This window comes from Ornithorhynchus anatinus, chromosome 10 (genome assembly GCF_004115215.2).
Source record: "Ornithorhynchus anatinus isolate Pmale09 chromosome 10, mOrnAna1.pri.v4, whole genome shotgun sequence".
NCBI lineage: Eukaryota > Metazoa > Chordata > Mammalia > Monotremata > Ornithorhynchidae > Ornithorhynchus > Ornithorhynchus anatinus.
In genome coordinates, this window is record NC_041737.1 from 29,917,141 (window position 1) to 29,937,716 (window position 20,576).

The 20,576-nt window shown below is 43.2% G+C and overlaps 1 protein-coding gene across 1 annotated transcript in view; it reads right to left on the reverse strand.

The window, feature by feature from the left end:
• Positions 1-20,576, reverse strand: part of NDFIP2 (Nedd4 family interacting protein 2) — a 99,601-nt gene that overhangs the window by 2,813 nt on the left and 76,212 nt on the right. Inside the window, exons 5-7 of the mRNA XM_029073692.2 lie at positions 9,693-9,817; positions 6,029-6,095; positions 1,146-1,251 (exon numbers count right to left, since the gene is read on the reverse strand). Of these exons, the coding sequence (XP_028929525.1) occupies positions 1,148-1,251; positions 6,029-6,095; positions 9,693-9,817 (296 nt within the window). The 3' untranslated portion in view covers positions 1,146-1,147. The remainder of the gene's footprint in view (positions 1-1,145; positions 1,252-6,028; positions 6,096-9,692; positions 9,818-20,576) is intronic.

A 20,576-nucleotide genomic window follows, 5' to 3' on the forward strand; every position in this document is an offset into this window, starting at 1 on the left:
GTCTCTGCTGGATAAGCTGTGTAGCAAAACTGAAGCTCTGTTAACCACAATATAGGCAGATGACTTTCTGCTTTCAATCAAAGCCAACAGTACTGGGAAAGCACTTAGGCCTCTTATTCGCCCTCTTTGTAAAGAGTATTTTGTCCATCTCTCTGTCCCATTAGAGACTTCAAGGACAGGGAATGTGTACCTGTTTCCGTTGGATTCTCTCAATGCTTAGTAGGTGCTCAAAAAATATTGTTGATTGACTGAAGGAAGAAACTGGTCTCATTATCATGAATTCTATATTAACGAGGGCCAAATTAAAGCTACATCAATTAGTCGTGTTTACTGAATGTTTACTATGGACAGGGCACTATGCTAAGCGCTTGGGAGAGTACGATGCAATTCAACATTGCATGTACTTTCTCAAAATAACAGAATTCATGTTTTAAGGATCACCAGAGAGTTATATGTTGTGATTTTGAAAAACGTTTGAAAGTTTGAAAAATACTAATCCTGTGAAGCGACTGAGACACTTTTGTGGGGCTTTAAATCAGTAGGGGTCAAAGAAACTAACCAGTGGATCACAGTTGGTTTCCTTCTATCATTTCCTTCACTTAAGGGGTCTCTGTCATCTTGCCGTACCCTGAAATGTAGGTTTCTTTAAAAACAAACTTTCTACTTGGTTCATTTAGCATATTTAGTTCTTAATCTGGATTGTTGAAACAAGCACATAATCATTTTTAACTTATATTTGTTTTTACCTCAGATTTTTATTTCTGCAGAAGGACATTACACATAAAATTGCGAAACTGCTTTTCTTTGCAGGTATTTGGCTTCACTTTTTCTTTTCCCCAGAACATACATTTTATGCCATTTTAAATATATCCTATAATAAACCTCAAAAAGCAGCTATTTCATTATTTTGAACCTTAGGTGGAAGGTATGTCGGGGCAAATGGGAAGATTTTATTTCGTATTAAACATGAAAATTAAAATGCATTTTTAAAATGATTTGATGATTTCCAAAATTGTAGAAAGGTCCCCACTAAATTTCAACCACTGACGTAAACATGATAGGCACATAAGTTAAAAAAGCCTTCAATGGGAAGAAACTCACCTTATTGTCATACACTTGATCAACAATTAAATTTTTTTCCTTACCTCTAATACAAGAAGAAAAATCTTGTTCTATGAGCTGCTGCCATACTTTCCGACATGTTTCTGACTTTAAGATAGTTGACAAATCCTCTGAAGAACAGGAGGAGGCCTGATAAAATGAAAATACAACACAGCATAAAATAAAGGACCCAAATTTACTCATATTCATCTGAAACACAATATTTGGCATATATACAGATTTGATAACCATCTGGACACAAGGGAACATTCAGTCTATTTTATTTACCCCATTTCACCTATACCAATTTCATTCTCTGCATTTCTGTTTATTCCAGCAATTTGAAGTGATTGACAATTAATTCTGACACTTGCCTTATTCGGAAGAGGGTGATTTTGATCATTCAGAATGAAAATTTTAAAGAATGAGGCTAGATAGTACTCTGTGTTTTTTTAATAGCACTTGGATTTTTCCAAAGCGCTTCACACTCGTGATCTCATTTTCTCCTCACAAATCCCTGTGGGGAAGAGGGAGGCCGGTATTATCATTCCCATTTTAAAAAGGGGGAGGAATCTGAGCTCCAGAGAGGTTTTGTGCTTGCTCTATATCACGCAACAAGCATGTAAACCGGCACTGGAATTCAGGTCTCCTCAATCCCAGCCCCCTGCTGTCTCCACCAGCCCCACTGCCTCCAAGTTTGAAGATTGATCAGACCTCAAACAACAATTCTAGGAAACTTCTTTATGGCAAGTGTCATGATCAGACAATCCTGTAATTTCAAATTTTATTAAAAAGCGATTTCACTCACTCCTCTCTGGATGACTTTTAGTGAAATTAATGGACAAACCAGGAAGCTGTTTCACGTTCTGTTCAATTATTCACCTGGAGGATAAGTTGGAAGTGGCCTAAATATACCTTAGTCCATCCAAATTGGGGGTCTCCCTCCTACCTAAGAATGTGAGTTTCATTTGGGACAGGGATGGTGTCCCAGGACTTACATAGTACAGTGCTTGACACATAATAATAATAATTATTATGGTATTTGTTAAGTACTTACTATATGCCAGACACCGTACTAAGCGCTGGGGTGGATGCAAACAAATTGGGTTGGACACAGTCCCTGTCCCACGTGGGGCTCACAGTCTCGCTGGTAAGTGCCTAACAAATAGCACAATTTTTTTGCTGAGCAAGGTAACCGCTCAAGAGATGATAATAACAACAACAACAACAACAATATTTGTTTAGCACTTACTATGTGCCAGGCCCTGTTCTAAATGCTGGGGTAGATACAAGATAATCAGGTTGGATACAAGATAATTGGGTTGGACACAGTCCCCATTTTACAGAAGAGGGAACTGAAGCCCAGAGAAGTGAAGTGATTTCCACAAGGTCACAGAGCAGAAAAGTGGACGAGCAAGGATTAGAACCCACGTCTTTCCGGCCCCTAGGCCCGTGCTCTATCCACTGGACCAAGCTGCTTTAATTCGATACCACTGAATGAATGTAAGGAGCAGGAATCTCATGGAGGCAGTGAAAAACCATCCCTGCAGCCTGTCAGTTCAGGCCGAGTCTGCCACCTGAAGCCACGGGGGAGCACCTGTGGGACTGATTGATTCATTGATTCATTTATTTTACATATGTTTCGTTCTGAAATGGTTAAGACCCCTTTGGGCCATCTTCTTGCTTAGAAATCTCCATGAGGCTCTAACTTTGAAGCTGGAAGATGGGATCCAGTGAGGCTGGATCCAAGACTGTGGAGACCTCAGGGAATCTCCCCTTTCTCGCTTCAAAGTGTATAAAAGAAATCAAGTCATTTGGTCCTTCACTGGCCAGATTTCAAGGCAACCAATATCATGCCTGACAAGATGGCTTAAAAACTGCCAACAATTAGTAGGTTTGATTTCAATCATCTACCTTCAGATCCATGTATAAGTGCATATGTACTGGATGCTTATAAATAACCCCCTATATCGAATACTTCATTGCCATTGACCACCATGGCAAAAGTAACTCGTATTTATGCCCACCACCTAATAAAATGACATGGGATCATTTCTAAGGAATAAAACCCACAAATTTTCAATGGGTGGCAATCCTGGTTTATTTCTTGAGCGACCTCACCTTGCCAAGAGATTCGGGGCCCACATTATCTTCTGCCTCTGTTTTTCCCCCTCTGCAAAATGCGGCTCAATACTCATCATTCAATTCACACGGGGTTAGTAACAATAATCAGAATAGATAATAAATGTGTAAAATAATATTGGTACGGGACCTAGATCTAAGGGTCCAGTGAAAAACCTCAGACAGAAAGACAGCATTCGCATTATTAGTCGCATTGACGCTGACCGAGCTTAAACTCCCAATCCTGGGCCAAACACTGACTTAACTAGTAAATTCTTAACCGTGATCAGGTGGGAACAAAAGGGAGGGTGAAGTTGGTGGTGGGAGAGGAGAGTACCCAGCGGAGGAGAGACCCCATGTCCATCTGTCTAGCCTCCCACAAATTATCAGGACCCTACTGGAGCTGAAAGCCAAGTTGGGGGAAGGAAAAAGTCCAGGCAGATCTTTGCAAAAACTGTTTCCCTTACTCTTTCATTCATTCAATAGTATTTATTGAGTGCTTACTATGTGCAGAGCACTGTACTAAGCGCTTGGGATGAACAAGTCGGCAACAGATAGAGACAGTCCCTGCCGTTTGACGGGCTTACAGTCTAATCGGGGGAGACGGACAGACAAGAACAATGGCACTAAACAGCGTCAAGGGGAAGAACATCTCGTAAAAACAATGGCAACTAAATAGAATCAAGGCGATGTACAATTCATTAACAAAATAAATAGGGTAACGAAAATATATACAGTTGAGCGGACGGGTACAGTGCTGTGGGGATGGGAAGGGAGAGGTGGAGGAGCAGAGGGAAAAGGGGAAAATGAGGCTTTAGCTGCGGAGAGGTAAAGGGGGGATGGCAGAGGGAGTAGAGGGGGAAGAGGAGCTCAGTCTGGGAAGGCCTCTTGGAGGAGGTGATTTTTAAGTAAGGTTTTGAAGAGGGAAAGAGAATCAGTTTGGCGGAGGTGAGGAGGGAGGGCGTTCCAGGACCGCGGGAGGACGTGACCCAGGGGTCGACGGCGGGATAGGCGAGACCGAGGGACGGCGAGGAGGTGGGCGGCAGAGGAGCGGAGCGTGCGGGGTGGGCGGTAGAAAGAGAGAAGGGAGGAGAGGTAGGAAGGGGCAAGGTGATGGAGAGCCTTGAAGCCTAGAGTGAGGAGTTTTTGTTTGGAGCGGAGGTCGATAGGCAACCACTGGAGTTGTTTAAGTTGTACTCTTAACTTCTTGTTAAGAAGACTCTTGTACAAGAGTACAACTTGTGGAGTTGTACTCTTCCTTCCTCAGTGCCTCTGTGCATTCTTCTCCCAGCTTTTCTCTCTCATTCAAAGAATCTCCAGTGTGGCCTAGGGAAAGAGCATGGGCCTGGGAGTCAGAAGACCAGGGCTCTGATCCTGACTCTGCCACTTGCTTGCTGGGTGATCTTGAGCAAGGATCTTAATGTCTCTCTGCTTAAATTTCCTTAAATGAAAAATGAAGATTCAATATCCATTTCCCTCCTACTTAGACTTTGAGCCCCATGTGGGTCAGGGGCTATAACTGACCTGACGATCCTCTAGCCACCCTAGCACTCAGTGTAGGGCTTGGCACAGAGTACTCGCTGGACGAATACCACAGTTAGTAGTGTTATTACTGTACCCGAAAGTCCCTCTTATTCCAGGAGGTCGCTGTGGAAAACGTGGCTCTTTCTGTACCCTCATGTGGCCATCAGAACCAACCCGTGGACCTTTCCACGCTGTATACACCACACTCCTTAGTTTGTAGCTCAAGTCACTGTTCACTGGGCCGGTCTCGATTTCCTAACCCTAATATTTCTACTTACATAGGAAATGCTACAATTCACCAGATTAATAATTAACCGAGTGCAAGTTGGCCACAAACTTTAGCACTAGATTAATGTTCCTATTATTCTAAAGCCAGGGAATTTTTACTGACCTTAAATGACCAACGAGAGCCTGTTTTCCATCTGGTCCTAAAGATTTAGGACCCACAAGCGGCCGCTGATTCCGGGAAAAGAGTGCCACCTACTGAACTCAACACTGTTTTCTGATACTTTTTTTTTTTTTTTTAACCAGAGAATAGGAAGCGTAGGCACTCAAAGTACGAGCATAATATGTTTGGTCCATAACACTGCATCAACTAGAAATGGTGGGAGCGTGGTGTGCGTGGGAGCCGGGGAGACATTCAATAAAACGGTGTGAATTTGATGTTGTACTGCTTTAAGGGAGACAAGGAAGCACGAACTGGAAATCCATAAAACTCCTCAGCGTGAATCAAAAGAGAGGATTTTTGAGAAGACAACCCAGCGGAAGCGCTGTGATCAGAAGGCATGAAGCCTTTCCGTATGCCTGGCTGAGTAATGATTAATGCAATATGCATTTCAAAGGCTTAAGGAGGTTTCCATAATGCCAAAACAAGAAGGGAGAAACAACATCCCAAATCTGTTGTGTCCTCTAACGGCTAAGGTCTTTCATGGCCGCTTATGAACAAATGACCTTATATTAGAGAAAAACACATTTTCTCCAATTCCTTCTACAACTTGCTCAAACTGCACAAGAGCCACGGGTGCTGTTCCAGATGGCTCAGCAGCCTTGAAACATTAAAAGTCAATCAAAACATTTCAACTTGACATCGCTTGTCTTTTGTGAACTAAAAAGACAATCAAAACACTGTTTAGAAATTTCAAGAATACCAGAATCGAACAGGAGTGAACCGAGCAGTCGATTTTACCTGAAGTTACAACACTGTTCACTAGGGCGTTGAAATAAAGACTCTACGAGTTAAATCAAAAGACTGCTTTAAATAGGTATAGAATAATAAACTTACCGAGAACCAGAAATATCCACCAGAGCCAGTACTGTCCGTTGAAATATCCAGTAAGGTAATCGGTGAACTAAGAAAAGAACACAAATTCGATTAATCAAAGTCAACCGTATGCACACAGAGATCCTAAAAGACCCCACTGAGAAAAAAACCCTCCAGGAGAAGCCTTCCCTTCAAGATATTCTTTTAAACATGGAATCATTTTAAAAAAAACAAATGAAACACAAACACACACACTTGGAACATAATTTGGAAAAAAATATCAGTGTATAAAATAAACTGGAACTTTTTTCCTGGGGGGTAAAAAGTCTGTTTCATGACCCAAACTGCTTTTGTAAAGGCTATTTTAGAAACTGAAAAAGGGCACTTTCAAACTGCCTGGGCAAAAGATTAAACGTAGGCTATGTGAATCAAACTTTTTTTCCATTAAGAGTCACTGTCAGTTCTCTTTCAGTGTTCTTCCAAAGCCACAACTACCATCCCAAACACACTACAGCAACCTGCTGCTTTAGATATTAACACCAAAAGCCACATTAGTTTAATCTTATCAGATGGGGATGTTCTTCTGACCCCACGAAAGAAGAGCTTTTGACCTTCTGTACACCCCCCGCTGCTAATCGCTGCCCAGAATACCAGCCACATAAAGACCCCCAACTCATTAAAGTCTTTTCATTTTCAAACTCGGTGCTCCGGGATTCAGTTCCCAGTAGTGAAGCCGGGTGCAACTAAATGAACCTTGAATTGGCATTTCCACTGTTCCTGTCAGTGACCATGGTAGGCAGTTTGATATTCTCTGGGATGTGGGAATATGAAGAGGCAGCTGAAGGGCAGGGTGTGATGCTATTGGAGACAGGTATCTTTTCCATGACCAGAGTCCAGACTGCATGCTTCACTGATTTTTATTTTAAAAAGCTAATCAAATGCCTCCAGAGTTCACTTCAGTGATCTCCCCAGTCTTCCTTTTAACCTCCTTCATTTAGTTTTGCTAGCTCCTTTTTAAGAAAGGGACTTAACAAAACATTTGTGAATAGATGGTGATTGAAAAGACACCAGACACTTCCTGTCCTATCGCCTAAAACATTATCTGATCATCAGTCCCACGCAGCATTATCTGCGACTTCCAAACTATTTCCATTTTCCTCGGAAAGTGATTAAGCTCTATAGACACAATCTTATTTCCAAGACTTAAGCGATTCGTCTTTCAATTTTGAGGCTATTACAAGAGTCTCCAAATTACAGGCAACCACTTCCAATTGCTAAGTGCTATTTCCAAGAACTCTTAAAAATTCAATCAACTCCAGGAAAAATGAAAATGCTCTCCAACTGCATACCACCCACCTACTCAGAAGAGCATCACTACTGAAAGGAATATCATGCTTGTGTAAGATCTCAATTATTTCTCTAAGAGCTCTCTTCAGTGTATGACTGACAAGCTTTAACATAAGGTTGAAGTTATGTAGACTGAAATCCCCGCTTAATGCTCTAAAACAAGGCATCTTTTACCCCAAATTTCAAAGAAAGCTCAAAATGTTGAAATACAAAATTTTCCCACTCCTGTCACACGTTCGACCACAACCGAGAGACAAAACAGATTCTTAACAGCTGATCCTGAGGGCAAGGACATTTCAGCAGGGTCTTAGAGATTCTAGACACCAGGGAAAAGTTGGAAATGTTAACAAGGATTTGGGAACAGGAATGAAGGAAATTCACAATCCAGATTTGGAAGCTACTTTGATTTTGATTCTCATTAAGAGTTAACCAGAGTTAGATACCAAAAACCAAAAATAAAAAGGAGTCACTTAATTGCTCACTAAAAACCCTACCTGACAGCAGTCTCTTCCACTGAAAACATCCCCAATCAATTGCAGATCAAGTTACAAAAGGCAAATTACCTACCCGTTAGGGAAATTAGAAAGCAATAAGCAACACGGAATTTAACTCCCAAGTCAGCATTAAATAAAAAATAAGCAGTTAACCTAAAACTATAGACCCATTAATTTCAATACTTAATTGTGCTATCTGTTAAGCATTTACTGTGTGCCAAGCACTGCACTAAGTGCTGGGGTAGACACTAGACAATCAGGTCAGACACAGTCCCTGTCCCACAGGGGGCTCATTAAAACTCACTCTCGAAACTGTGATGAAAGCAAATTTGATGAAGGCCACCTATAGATTTTGCTGTGTCCATACTCTTGGAGTTGGATTTATTCATTCAAAGGTATTTACTGATCACCTACCATGGAGGACCAGTGAGATCTACTGGAAAGAGCCCAGGTCTCAGAATCATAGAACTGGGTTTTCATTCCAGGTCTGTCATGTATCTGCTGTGTGACTTTGGGCAAGTCACTTGTCTTCTCTGTGTCTCAGTTTCCTCATTTGCAAATCAGGGATTCAATGTCTGTCCACCCTCCTATTTGACTGCAAGACCCAGGTGGGACCAGCTTCTCTTGAATCTATCCCAGCGCTTAGTACAATGCTGAGAAGCAGTGCAGTCTAGTGGCTAGAGCATGAGCTTGGGAATTAGAAGGACTTGTGCTCTACTTCCAGCTCCTCCATTTGCCTGCTCTGTGACTTTGGGCAAGTCACTTCACCTCTCTGGGCCTGTACCTCATCTGTAAAATGGGGATTAAGACTGTGGGCCCCACGTGGGACAGGAACCGTATCCAACCTGATAAGCATGTATCTACCCCAGCACTTAGTACTCGACACATAGTAAGCACCTAATAAATACCATCATTATTTGACAGTGCTTGGCACTGGTTATAACGGTGGTATTTAAGGGCTTACTATGTGCAAAGCACTGTTCTAAGCACTGGGGGGATACAAGGTATTCAGATTGTCCCATGTGGGGCTCACAGTTTTAATCCCCATTTTACTGATGAGGTAACAGGCACAGAGAAGTTAAGTGACTTGCCCAAAGTCACACAGTTGGCAAACGGCAAAGCCGGGATTAGAACCCATGACCTCTGACTCTCAAGGCCTGGCTCTTTCCACTGAGCCATGCTGCTTCTCTACAGAGCTCAGCACCAGGTACTTGGAAGAATATAAGTAAAAGATGTGCTTCCCCCCACAAGATGAGGAGCATAGAATCTGAGGGGCACAGGCAGAAAGAAATTATGGGACATGAAAAAGGAAGTGAGATCCAAACATTTTCTATTTCTATTTCCCTTTCCATGGAGAGCTAAGCTTCTTTCATAACGGGAGCTTGGGGTCCAAATAAGAATCAGCGTGGCTTAGTGGAAAGAGCACAGGCTTGGGAGTCAGAGGACATGGGCTCTTATTCTGCCTCTGCCACTTGTCTGCTGTGTGACCTTGGGCAAGCCACTTAACTTCTCTGTGCCTCAGTTACCTCATCTGTAAAATGCGGATTAAGACTGTGAGCCCCACGGGGGACAACCTGATAACCTTGTATCTCTCCCCCTCCAGTGCTTAGAACAGTGTTTGGCACATAGAAAGCGCTTAACAAACACCATAATTATTATTATTAAATAAATGGACTACCTGATGACAAAAATGTTCCTAAAAACAGGAAGGATCAACAACAGGGTTAGCATTTGTCTTTGGTCAAAAAGTATATGATTTGGATATAACTGTCATCAAGCTTTTTAAATGAATGGCAATTTTCATTCTAGGATTGAAAGGACTAGAATCGATTAAGAAAGCTTACCCGAACGATAAGGATCCATTTGATCAGTGAAAGGCCAAATCCACAGATAGCACCATACCTCCCCGCAATGGTGTTCGTTATACAGAAGGATAAACAGAATCCGATCCAGTTGAAAATGAATGCCACTAGAAACAAACAAAAAAAACGGCATGTTAGTGATGAGCAAAGTCTTATTTAGTTAGAAAAAGATATATTCTACTTTGTTTAAACATTTTCAAAGAAAGAAAAACGTTGCCATGAGTGAATAGCATATTGAAAAAACATTAAAGACATCACCCTAGTACAGGATAAGCTCCCTATGGACAGGAAATATGTCACTTCCTTGCTTTGCACTTCCCAAGCACTACAGTGCACGATACCTAGTGGGTGCTCAATTAGTGTGAGGGAGTGATTTTTACTACTGCCCTGCTATGCTCTCAAATATATAATCAAATCCCCACGTCAAACGACATCTCATCATCCAAATAAAGCCAAATAAAATTATACATTTTATATGAGAAGGGGTGCAGTTGCATAGGATCTACACCCTAAGGTTAAAACTTTCTTACATTAAAAAATTTACTTTTGAGGCCTAGGGTAGATATAGGGCGACTGGGTAGGAAGGAAACAGAGTTCAAGCAAATGATGGGATAAATCTATTAAACAATAAGAATCAGATAGCAAGCAATATGGGAAAATCTACCAATCAACTGATAGACTTCACTGAGTGCCTAATGTACGCAGAAGTCAGCAATAGGCATTTGAGAGAGCATTTATTTATAATTTACAATTGTACTTGTTGCAAGCTCATTATGGGAGAGGAACATGTTTGCTAATTCTGTTGCACTCTCCCAAGTGCTTAGTACAGTGCTCTGCACATAGTAAGTGCTCGATAAATACCACCGATTAAGCCAAGCTTAATAGTAGTTACAAGGTAATCAGATTGGACACAGTCTCTGGGGCTCATAGTCTCAATAGGAGGGAGCAGGATTTAATCTCCATTTCACAGATAGGGTAACTGAGGCACAGAGAAGTAAGTGACTTGCCCATGGTCACAGAGGAGACATGTGGCAGAGCCGGCATTAGAACCCAGGTCCTCCTATTCCCAGGCCCGTACTCTTTCTACTAGGCCACGCTGCTGTTCCACTGACTGTTCCAATTGCTACGACTTGGGGAGGTAGCAATTTACTAGGAAATGTCTCTAGAGGAAGTGGGTTTTCAAAAGGGATATGAAGATGCGCAGGGCTGTGGTTTGAGGGTTCTGAAGCAGGGTAGAGTTCCAGACAGGAGGCAGGGTGAGAGCAAAGCAAGCCGAGAACTAAGAGGGAGGGTTAGTGAGAAGGCTGGCTTGGGAGGAGAGCGAAGAGAGCAAGCTGGGGTCTAAGTGCGGAGAAGAGTCAATAGGGAAGAGAGGACAGAGCTGACAGATGACCTTGGAGTCAATGATGTGACGGAAAATGGGAAGTTCTGAAGAGAATTTGAACCATGGCAGCCGCCATTTCAGTCAAAAAGAAGGGGTAGCTCTCCAATGTTCTGAGGAAACAGGAATCTTTCCTGCTGTGAAAATGTCAAGTCACCAAAAGTTCACTTCTGACTTTTTCAAATATGGGATACAGTACTGTTCAGTAAAAATTTCTTAAGAAAAATTTGTGCTAAGGAGAGACTTTTAAGTCCCACTGAAATAAGTCTCAAGAAATTTTCCATTTCCTGACTTAAAAAAATTCCATTATGGAATTTTGTATCCAGTTTCTACTACTTAGAATAGTGCTTGGCACATAGTAAGCGATTAACAAATACCATAATTATTATTGTTACTGAAAAACATTTTAAGGATATGAAATAGTAAAGAATCTTATTTATTTTCCCACCAGACCTGCAACAATTTAACTCTTACTAAAACCTTCTTTTAGAGGAATAAATACCCAATAATTCTGTATATGTGAAAGCTAAATGGAATAGCAGAAGAAACAAGCTGTGTTCGTGCTTTTACTTTTTCATTGTCAACAGAATCAACTTTAAAAACAAATGACAGTTATACGTCGGTATGTATAAGAGTGGGTTTGTACATCTCATATACAATCAATGAATGGTATTTATTGAGTGCTTACTATGTTCTACACACTTGGGAGAGTACAAAGGAATTGGCAGACCCGCTCCCTGCCCATAAGGAGCTTTTAATATGCATAAAAAATACAGTTTTTCTTGTACTTACACTGGTTTTCTCTCATCACTGAGACCAAACATATTTCCTACCGTAAATATATTCTGAATTAGAGTTACCGAGCTTCGGGAATTACTGTTTAAAGAAGTCACATAAGTGAGAAAAGATGATGGTGCTTAAAAGGCCTGAATTGATGGGTACGGTAGAAAAGTAATGAATGTACCTGAACAGCTCAAACCGGGTTTCAGAGCAGACTTTGGAGCATTAGCTGATTCGGCTGCACTCAAGTCCATGTCTTTTCCACACCCAGCTTTACTGTGCTAGCGCAACACACAGATTACCAAACAAGAAGGATGTTTTTAGCACCCCGGAGACCAGTTGGGGGGCTTGTTAGGAAGAGATCTGGGAAGGGCATACACAGCTTAAGTAAGGATGGGAGGTGGAAAGGGGCTGACGGGAGAAGAGAAAGAAGAGTAACTTTTCACTGTGATGCTCCTTCGCTCTAGTATACTGACGTTATGAACTGTTAAAACCATGTGGATGGAAAAGAACAAACACATACGAAAGGACGAAGGCATTTTGTGAAGTGATGAGTGAAGGAGGGGGTGGGGGGCGCGGGTAGCTGTTTGGGAAGTGAATGCAGCATCAATAGAGGAAAGTCACCAATTTATCAGGGAAGGCTTCATAGAGAAGACGGGACTCAAGATCTGCTTGACTACAGGAAGAAAGTTGAGACACTTGAGGGGAAAAAAAAAAGGTAGAGGGCTTCATGAGGCAAGCATATGTTATATTCTGATAGAAGGTTCCCCAGTAATCACTGTTTCTGAACATACCGACGTTTAAAACTGGTGAATGTCCAAGGGCCTAGTGAAAATTTTACAGTCACTTGGATGACTTGGGCAGTAAAAAGCATGAAACAAATAAGCTAGTGAAAACAAATATAGGTGTGGGGGTGTGGGGGGGGAAGGAAGCTAACTCAGACTTTTATTAGAATCGAGACTTCAAAATTGTAAATTTTCAAAGAATCGCCACAAAACCAGTTGTCATCCGTTCCCAGCTCCTAGGTCCACTGACTGACTCACTTATTGATCTGGGAGTCCTGGAACTGCTCTCTCTCAGCCTTACTTCCTCCCTTCTGGAGCAGAAAATGCATGTGAAGCCTGCCCTCACGTCACTCTAGAATGTAAGCTCACTGTGGGCAGGGAATGTGTCTACTACCAACTCTACTATATTGTACTCTCCCAAGCTCTTAGTACCATGCGCACATGCTAGGCACTCAATAAATACAACTGGCTGCCTGATTCTATTTCCATGAGGCCAGCACTGACTAGGAGATCCTCAGGTGAAGCTGGGACTGTTTAAATATAGATGTTTCTTCTTTGATTATTTCTGGAGTCCTTTTCACAATTCCTAAGATTCTGATTTCTGTGTGTACCATCTTCCCCACTTACACTGAGAGCTCCTTGAAGGTAGGGACCGTCATTACTATTTTTCAATTTTTTCTAGGACCTAGGCAAAATGCTCTCTACCCCATTACCATTTTTACTCACCTAATTGCCTCTGCTGCATAATTTCACAAGCCTTCCAACTTATTGAGGAGGCAACAAAGGATTATTTTTGTAAATGCTTATGGGGGTAGGAAGAAAAAATGGGCAAAATCCCTGTTCCACATGGGTCTCATAATCTTAATCCCCATTTTACTGATGAGGTAACTGAGGCACGGAGAAGTTATGTGAGTTGCCCCAGGTCACACAGCAGACAAGTTTACATTAGGACCTGGATTAGAACCCAGGTCCTTCTGGCTCCCAGGCCCCTGCTCTTTCCACTAAGCCATGCTGCTTCTCAGGTGCAAGGCAGGATGAGAACGAGACCCGGGGGCAATACAAAAAGGTCCGACGCCGGTTACTGGTGAGTCTGGAGCGTGCGATACCAAGGGTGCCACATCCTCAAGATTGGTGTTATAGATGTTCGGGATCAGCTCTGGCTGCCCGTGTGGCTACAAAAGCTAATGCGACTCCCAAGGGTTCTTCTGGATCAAGCACCCACTAAGATCATCCTTGGTTGTGTGGACATATTGGTATTTGACCTAACTTGTAGCTACCCCAGTACCTAATAGAGGGCTGGGCCCATAGAAAGCACTTACCCAACACCCCAATTATTATTGCAGCGCCAGGTATTGCTTTTGCTTTCGGCTTTATCATTTCCTCAAAACTTCATATCAGAAAGAGCCACTTTTTTTGGACTGTACAACGCTGATGTGCTTTCTTCAGTTGCCTTGAAATGCTCAGCTGAGCTGTACTACCTAAGCCTTTGCTTTGTTGCGTCCTTAAATCATTTCCTCTGGCCCCGCCCCTCCTGGCTCCTTTTGAGGAAGCCCACAGAGACCCACTCGGTCCCCGATTGCCAATCCATTCTTCTTCCATTCCATCCAGAGAAGTTTTGCTGATGGAAGTGTAGTTTAGATGCCCATGGGCTGGCTTCGTCCCAAGTCTCTGTTATTTGGGATTACGTTTGAATCAATTACAGCCCAGGAGTCAGCCTGATGGAATGGCTCAAAAAGTCAGGAAGTAGGGGCAGTTTTTACAATCATAGAGAAGAATGGACAGAACTCAAGCGAGGCAAGCTTTTGGTTTCATTCGAAAACTAGGTCAAAACCACAAGCACAAACATTTTAGTGCCAGCTCCAAAATAGTTCAATTTAGCCCCAGGAGAGGCACAAATAACCCAAAATACTATCAACTGGCAAGGAACCTACTTAAATGCTGGACACAGTTCCTAGGGCGAGCCATCCAGAGCATGCAGAAATAGAAGCCCTGTATGGTCAAAGGGTTAAATAGTAGGTAGAGCGAAAGTTAGCTTTATTTGCAACATCAATCTATAGTGGCTAAAAATTGCTGGGTGATCCAAGCTATGAAAGGTTTTTCAATGTGTGAATTGCAATTATTCATTCAATCGTATTTATTGAGCACTTACCGTGTGCAAAGTACCACACTAAATGCTTAATTATCCTGATTTGGAGATTTTTGTAAAGTGTAGAAAAAAGTGAGGAGTAGCATTCAGAAAATTCAGCTCCAGTCAAGTGAATTAACCTGGAAAAGGGGACGGTGCAGGAGAGAGTAGGAATGGAAAAGAGACACGTGCTAAAAGTTACTCTGCCCACTCTGACCCCAAAGGGACAGGTCTCCATGAAACGTCTCTTGGAGGAACCAGAACGCCCGCCCAGTAGGTAGGTTTTGTTTGAGGGATGCTCAAATGTAAGTAGGCCAACTAATGCTTATCTCTCCAGAAAATGAATGCCCCTCACTGTGTGACTACACGATCAGACATTCCGCAACAAAAACAACAACAAAAACTTCTTTCTGTGTGTCCAAGGGTGACCTTATTCAGATACCTTCTTACCTTATTTTCCTGTTCCCACTTTTGAGCAGTTCTCAACCACGTACAACTCTGGAGAGATCCCACAGCGCCAGAGATGGAGTTGGCTGGGATACCAAGGAGGGAGACCAAGGGGGCTGGGGAGGAAGACTTTGGGGATGTTTTTAAGATGCTGCCACCAAAATGTTGTCAGGGTTACAATAATAGTCCCGGCGACAATTCCTTTGAGGACCACACTGGCCCAATTCCTCTGTTGGGCAGATATTTGGGGCACAGAGACGTTACCCAAGCCTATATTCCTTGCCCTGCCCCTCCACCCACTCCAGGGAACATGCCTGACTCCTTTCTAGGTGCTTCAGACCGTCGAGCTAGGAACATGACCAGAGAGGGTTTGAGGAGTAAACCCTGTAAGTAGCACACTCGGTTTTGCCATCTATATAATAATACTCTCCAAGATTCTCTCCCTGCCCTCTGGCCCTTAGGGACAGAGACCATGTCTAATTCCCACCTGGGGGTTCTCTCCCAGCATCTAGCGCAGTACTCTGCACACAGTGAATGCTTAATAAATACTCCTACTACTATCCCAAGAAAGGTGAGCTAGCCATATAGCTCTGATGCCTGCAAACTAAAGCACAAGCATGTCAGGAAATTCAACTGCTTCAAATGTTTGAGAACAAGAACCCAGAATTGGTGGGGTGGTGTTTTTTTTTGCTTTTAGTATTATGTGCCAGGCATTGTAGTCTGTACTGGGGTAGAGACAAGCTAAAATGTTTCTGTTACACTGCCATAGTGTACTCTCCCAAGTGCTTAGTACAGTGCTCTGCACACAGTAAGTGCTCAATAAATATGACTGACTGGCAGGTTGGACACACTCCCTATCCCAGAAGGGGCTCATGGTATTAATCCCCATTTTACAGAAGAGGTAACTGAGGCACAGAGAAGTGAGGTGACTTGACCAAGGTCACAGCAGATGAGCAGCAGAACCAGGATTAGAAATTAGGTCCTTCTAACTCACAGGCCCGTCCTCTGTCCGCTTGGCCACACTGCTTCTCTGACTTGAAAACAGTGCTGCTAAGGGTGCGAGTGTTATAGGGAGAATTTCTTTGTCCATTCCCAGATTAGTCTTGCAAAAGGGGAGCCTCAGAATGATGACTGTTTTAACTCCTACAAATAGGGAGAGGCTCCGATCTTTTCAGGTTAACTCGATGGCTCAAACCTTGGTCATCCCAGCTCTGCCACGTCTGTTGCGCGACCTTGGGCAAGTCGCTTTACTTCTCTCTGCCTCAATCACCTCATCTGTAAAATGGGGATCAAGACTGTGAGCCCCATGAGGGACAAAGACTGTGAGCCCCATGAGGGACAAAGACTGTGTCCAACCTGATTACCTCCTATCTTCCCCGGGGCTTGGGAACAGTGTTTGGCCCATACTAAGCGCCTAACAAATACCACGATTATTGTTAGAGAAGAGAAATTTTCATCTTATGGCACAACGGTCTAGGAGGATCTTCACTGTCTCAAATCGTAGATTAGAGTGGGTGGGAAGGGTATTACTGGCAATTGCTTACAACCGCACACAACAAAGTCCTCGCCTTGAATTCTCAACAGTATTAGTTCTAACGAGGACGCAGGCAAGTACAAAACAGAACCCACACACAACACCAACTGACATTTGAATGCTGACTGCGAATTTTCCACTGCCACACAAATTACCCTTATGCCAGATACACCCGCCAGATTTCAAAGCAAATAAATTCCCAGACACTGAATAAATCAGATAACTCATTTTACTGTACTGGTTTCTCTGAACTGCATTACTGAGTTCCTGTCTCACCCCGAGGCAATTCCCTTTGTTGTGAACCATCAGTCTCTGAGAAAGGGGTGGCATTTGCTCTTTATTAACTGCTCTGCCATGGTAATTTCAAGGGATCTTCTCTACTAAGACACTGAGAAGGGCCAACAGGTCTATTTTGATCTAGTGTGCCAAATCCACTGAAAATGTCCATATTTCATGATGTTTTAAAGGTCATCTTGTACTGCCACAAATTCTTGCATGCCTCTTTTCTTGGCTCAGTCAGAAGACGTTATCTGGACTAATATCTCTCTATTTACTCACCAAAGCTCAAAGGCTGGAAGTCAGGGGCCAAGTTCTAATCCTGGTTATGGCACAATTAACATGGGGCCTCGGGCATTATCTTCCTGGATTTAGTTCTTCCACTGTAGGAAGAAAGTTAGTATATTTGGCTGCTGCATTAGGGTATGTAAGGACTAAAGTGTTCCGTCAGTCGATCGATCAATCGTATTTATTGAGCGCTTTCTATGTGCAGAGCACGGTACTGAGTGCTTGGGAGAGTACAGTATAAAAGAGTTGGTAGACACGTTCCCTGCCCTCAATGAGCTTACAATCTAAAGACATTAATATAAATAAATTACAGATAGATACATCAGTGCTTGTGGGGCTGAGGGAGGGGTAAATAAAGGGTTCAAATATAAGTGCCAGGGTGATGCAGAAGGGAGGGGGAGAAGAGGAAATGAAAGCTTAGTTGGGGAAGGCCTCTAGCCCCCTGCATTTGTAGTCAAGGTGAAAAAAAATAACCTTCACTGTTGAAATTTATTCAATAGGATAAAAGACTTTGATTTACGCTGGCCAGCCCTAGATTTTGCCAAATGTCTCACTTGGCACTAGAAAAGTCTACTTATAAAGATGGGGTTCGATTTTTACAGTTTTACCAAAAATAACTTATCACTCTGTTAAATTAAAGGTTAAGCTAAATAAAACAGAAGAAGAGAGATTTTTCCCTATTGTGTCAAGTATTTCCTATACCTTTACGTTGTCAAAATGGATTTAAGTACATTTACAAATGCATCTTCATGTAATTTAGTACATTTATGTAATGCATTGTCCAAAAAAAAAAAAAAATTCCTATCATTCATAGGGTTGTCTTGTACAAGGTTACCCCTGGCTCCACATGACCAGAATCCATAAAATCCAGACATGCATTATGCAATGATTGCTGACGTAGCCCAGGATTCTTAAACCCTGCCTAAGGTTTACGTCCAATTGCTGTGGGGAAGACGGTTCACTCGCCAGCCTTCCGTTTCCTCATCCGACCTCTGCATTTATCCCTTCAAAATGACTTGCAGGCTGGGCCCTCTTTTCTCCCACCCCGATTCAGAGTCTACCTTTGGTGAGGATATGGGAGAAGGGAGCAGAAACTTGGAGTTGGAAATGTCCATGGGCTGAAGCAAACCCTGATCTCCATGGCTGCTGATGGGCAGCAGAGAGCAAGGAGAGAGGTATTTGCAGGGAAGAGGCAGTGTGGCCTCCTAGACAGAGCCCAGACCCGAGAGTCAGAAGGACCTGGGTTCTAATCCCAGCTCCACCACAGCGGATAAAGGACAGGCCTGGGAGTCAAAGGACCTGGGTTCTAATCCCGGCTTTGCCACTTGTCTGCTGTGTGGTCTGGGGAAAGTCACTTCACTTCTCTGTGCCTCAGTTATCTCATCTGTAAAATGGGGATGGACACTGTGAGCTCCACGTGAGACAGGGACTGTGTCCAACCCGATTTGCCTGTATCCACCTCGGCGCTTAGTACAATGCCTGACGCATAGTAAGTGCTTAACAAATACTACAATTATTATGCATTATTCACTTATCTGCTTTGTGACCTGGGACAAGTGACTTCACTTCTCTGTGCTTCAGTGACCTCATCTGTAAAACTGGGATTAAGACCGTGGGCCCAATGTGGGACATGAACTGTATCAGGGCTGATTAACTTATAAACACCCCAGCACTTAAAACACTGGCTAGCACACAGTAACCACTAAACAAATACCACTGAGAAAGAAAAAAAGTTAAGGAAAAGAAAAGGAGATAATTTGGAGCCGAGCCAAAAGAGAAGGCTAAGAGGGAACGGCATCAGGTCAAACTGAACTGGCTCCCCGGTCGGGTATCTGGCCACCAGGACCCCACCTGAGCCCCTCATATTTTACTGCCTCCTTCTTGCTGGAAATGGCAGCAGGCACAAGGCTTGAGCAGGAACCAGATGGTTTCTTGATTTACAAAAATCAAAATGCTTGTGGCCTCCCCGAGGGTCAAGAAAGCCCCAAGGAATAAGGGGGAGGGCTACGAGAGAAGGGGTGGCCGGACGCAACCTAAAGTGAAACATTTCCCCTAATGGTAGTCCTCGGTCATCCTGTGGGGGCTGATTCTAGAATGGGATGCATTTAAAGTCTAGGGGAAAATATACTTCACCATATGACAGTTCACAGTGTGACCTAGTAGACAGAGCACTGGCCTAGGAGTCAGAAGATCCTGGATTCTAATCCCAACTCCGCCACTCGTCTGCTGTGTGACCTTGGGCAAGTCACTTCACTTCTCTTCACTTCACTTAGGGAAGCAGAGTGGCTCACTGGAAAGAGCACGGGCTATGGAGTCAGAGGTCATGGGTTCGAACCCCAGCTCTACCACTTGTCAGCTGTGTGACTTTGGGCAAGTCACTTAACTTCTCGGTGCCTCAGTTACCTCATCTGTAAAATGGGGATTAAGACTGTGAGCCCCACGTGGGACAACCTGATTCCCCTGTGTCTACCCCAGCGCTTAGAACAGTGCTCGGCACATAGTAAGCGCTTAACAAATACCAACATTATTATTATTATTATTCTCTGTGCCTCAGTTTCCTTATCTGTAAAAGGGGGACAGAGACTGCGAGCCCCATGTGGGGCAGGGATTGTGTCCAACCTGATTAGCTTGAATCTCCCTCAGTGCTTAGTACAGTGTTTGACACATAATAAGCACTTGAATGCCATCAGAAGAAACCAAAAACCCAAAACACAAAGCATTATTATTATTATGGAATTACATCCTCTCCAAGGGCTCTCTTGCAAAGCTCAAGGAGCCTTCTGCCTCCCCCTCACCCCACGATAGATGGGTTGCTTAATGGCTGAGCTAATGGTTGGAAGGACCGGGCTTATTAAGGTAGTGCACCCTACGTCAGCTGAATTCTTGGAGAATTGCTACTCTCCGGCCCAGAAGACGAGATGGGCTGGGTGAAGGGCAGGTGTCCTGAACCCTCACAATCAATCACTCAATCGAGCACATAACTTTGTGCAGAGCACTGTATTAAGGACTCTGGAAACTGCACTACAACAGAATTGGTAAATATGATCTCTGTCCTCAAGGAGTGCACAGGCTTGGGAGTCAGAGGTTGTGGGTTCTGATCCTGGCTCCGCCACTTATCAGCTGTGTGACTTTGGGTAAGTCGCTTCATTTCTCTGTGCCTCAGTTACCCCATCTGTAAAATGGGGATTAAGACTGTGAGCCCCATGTGAGACAACCTGATTACCTTGTATCTACCCCAGCACTTAGAACA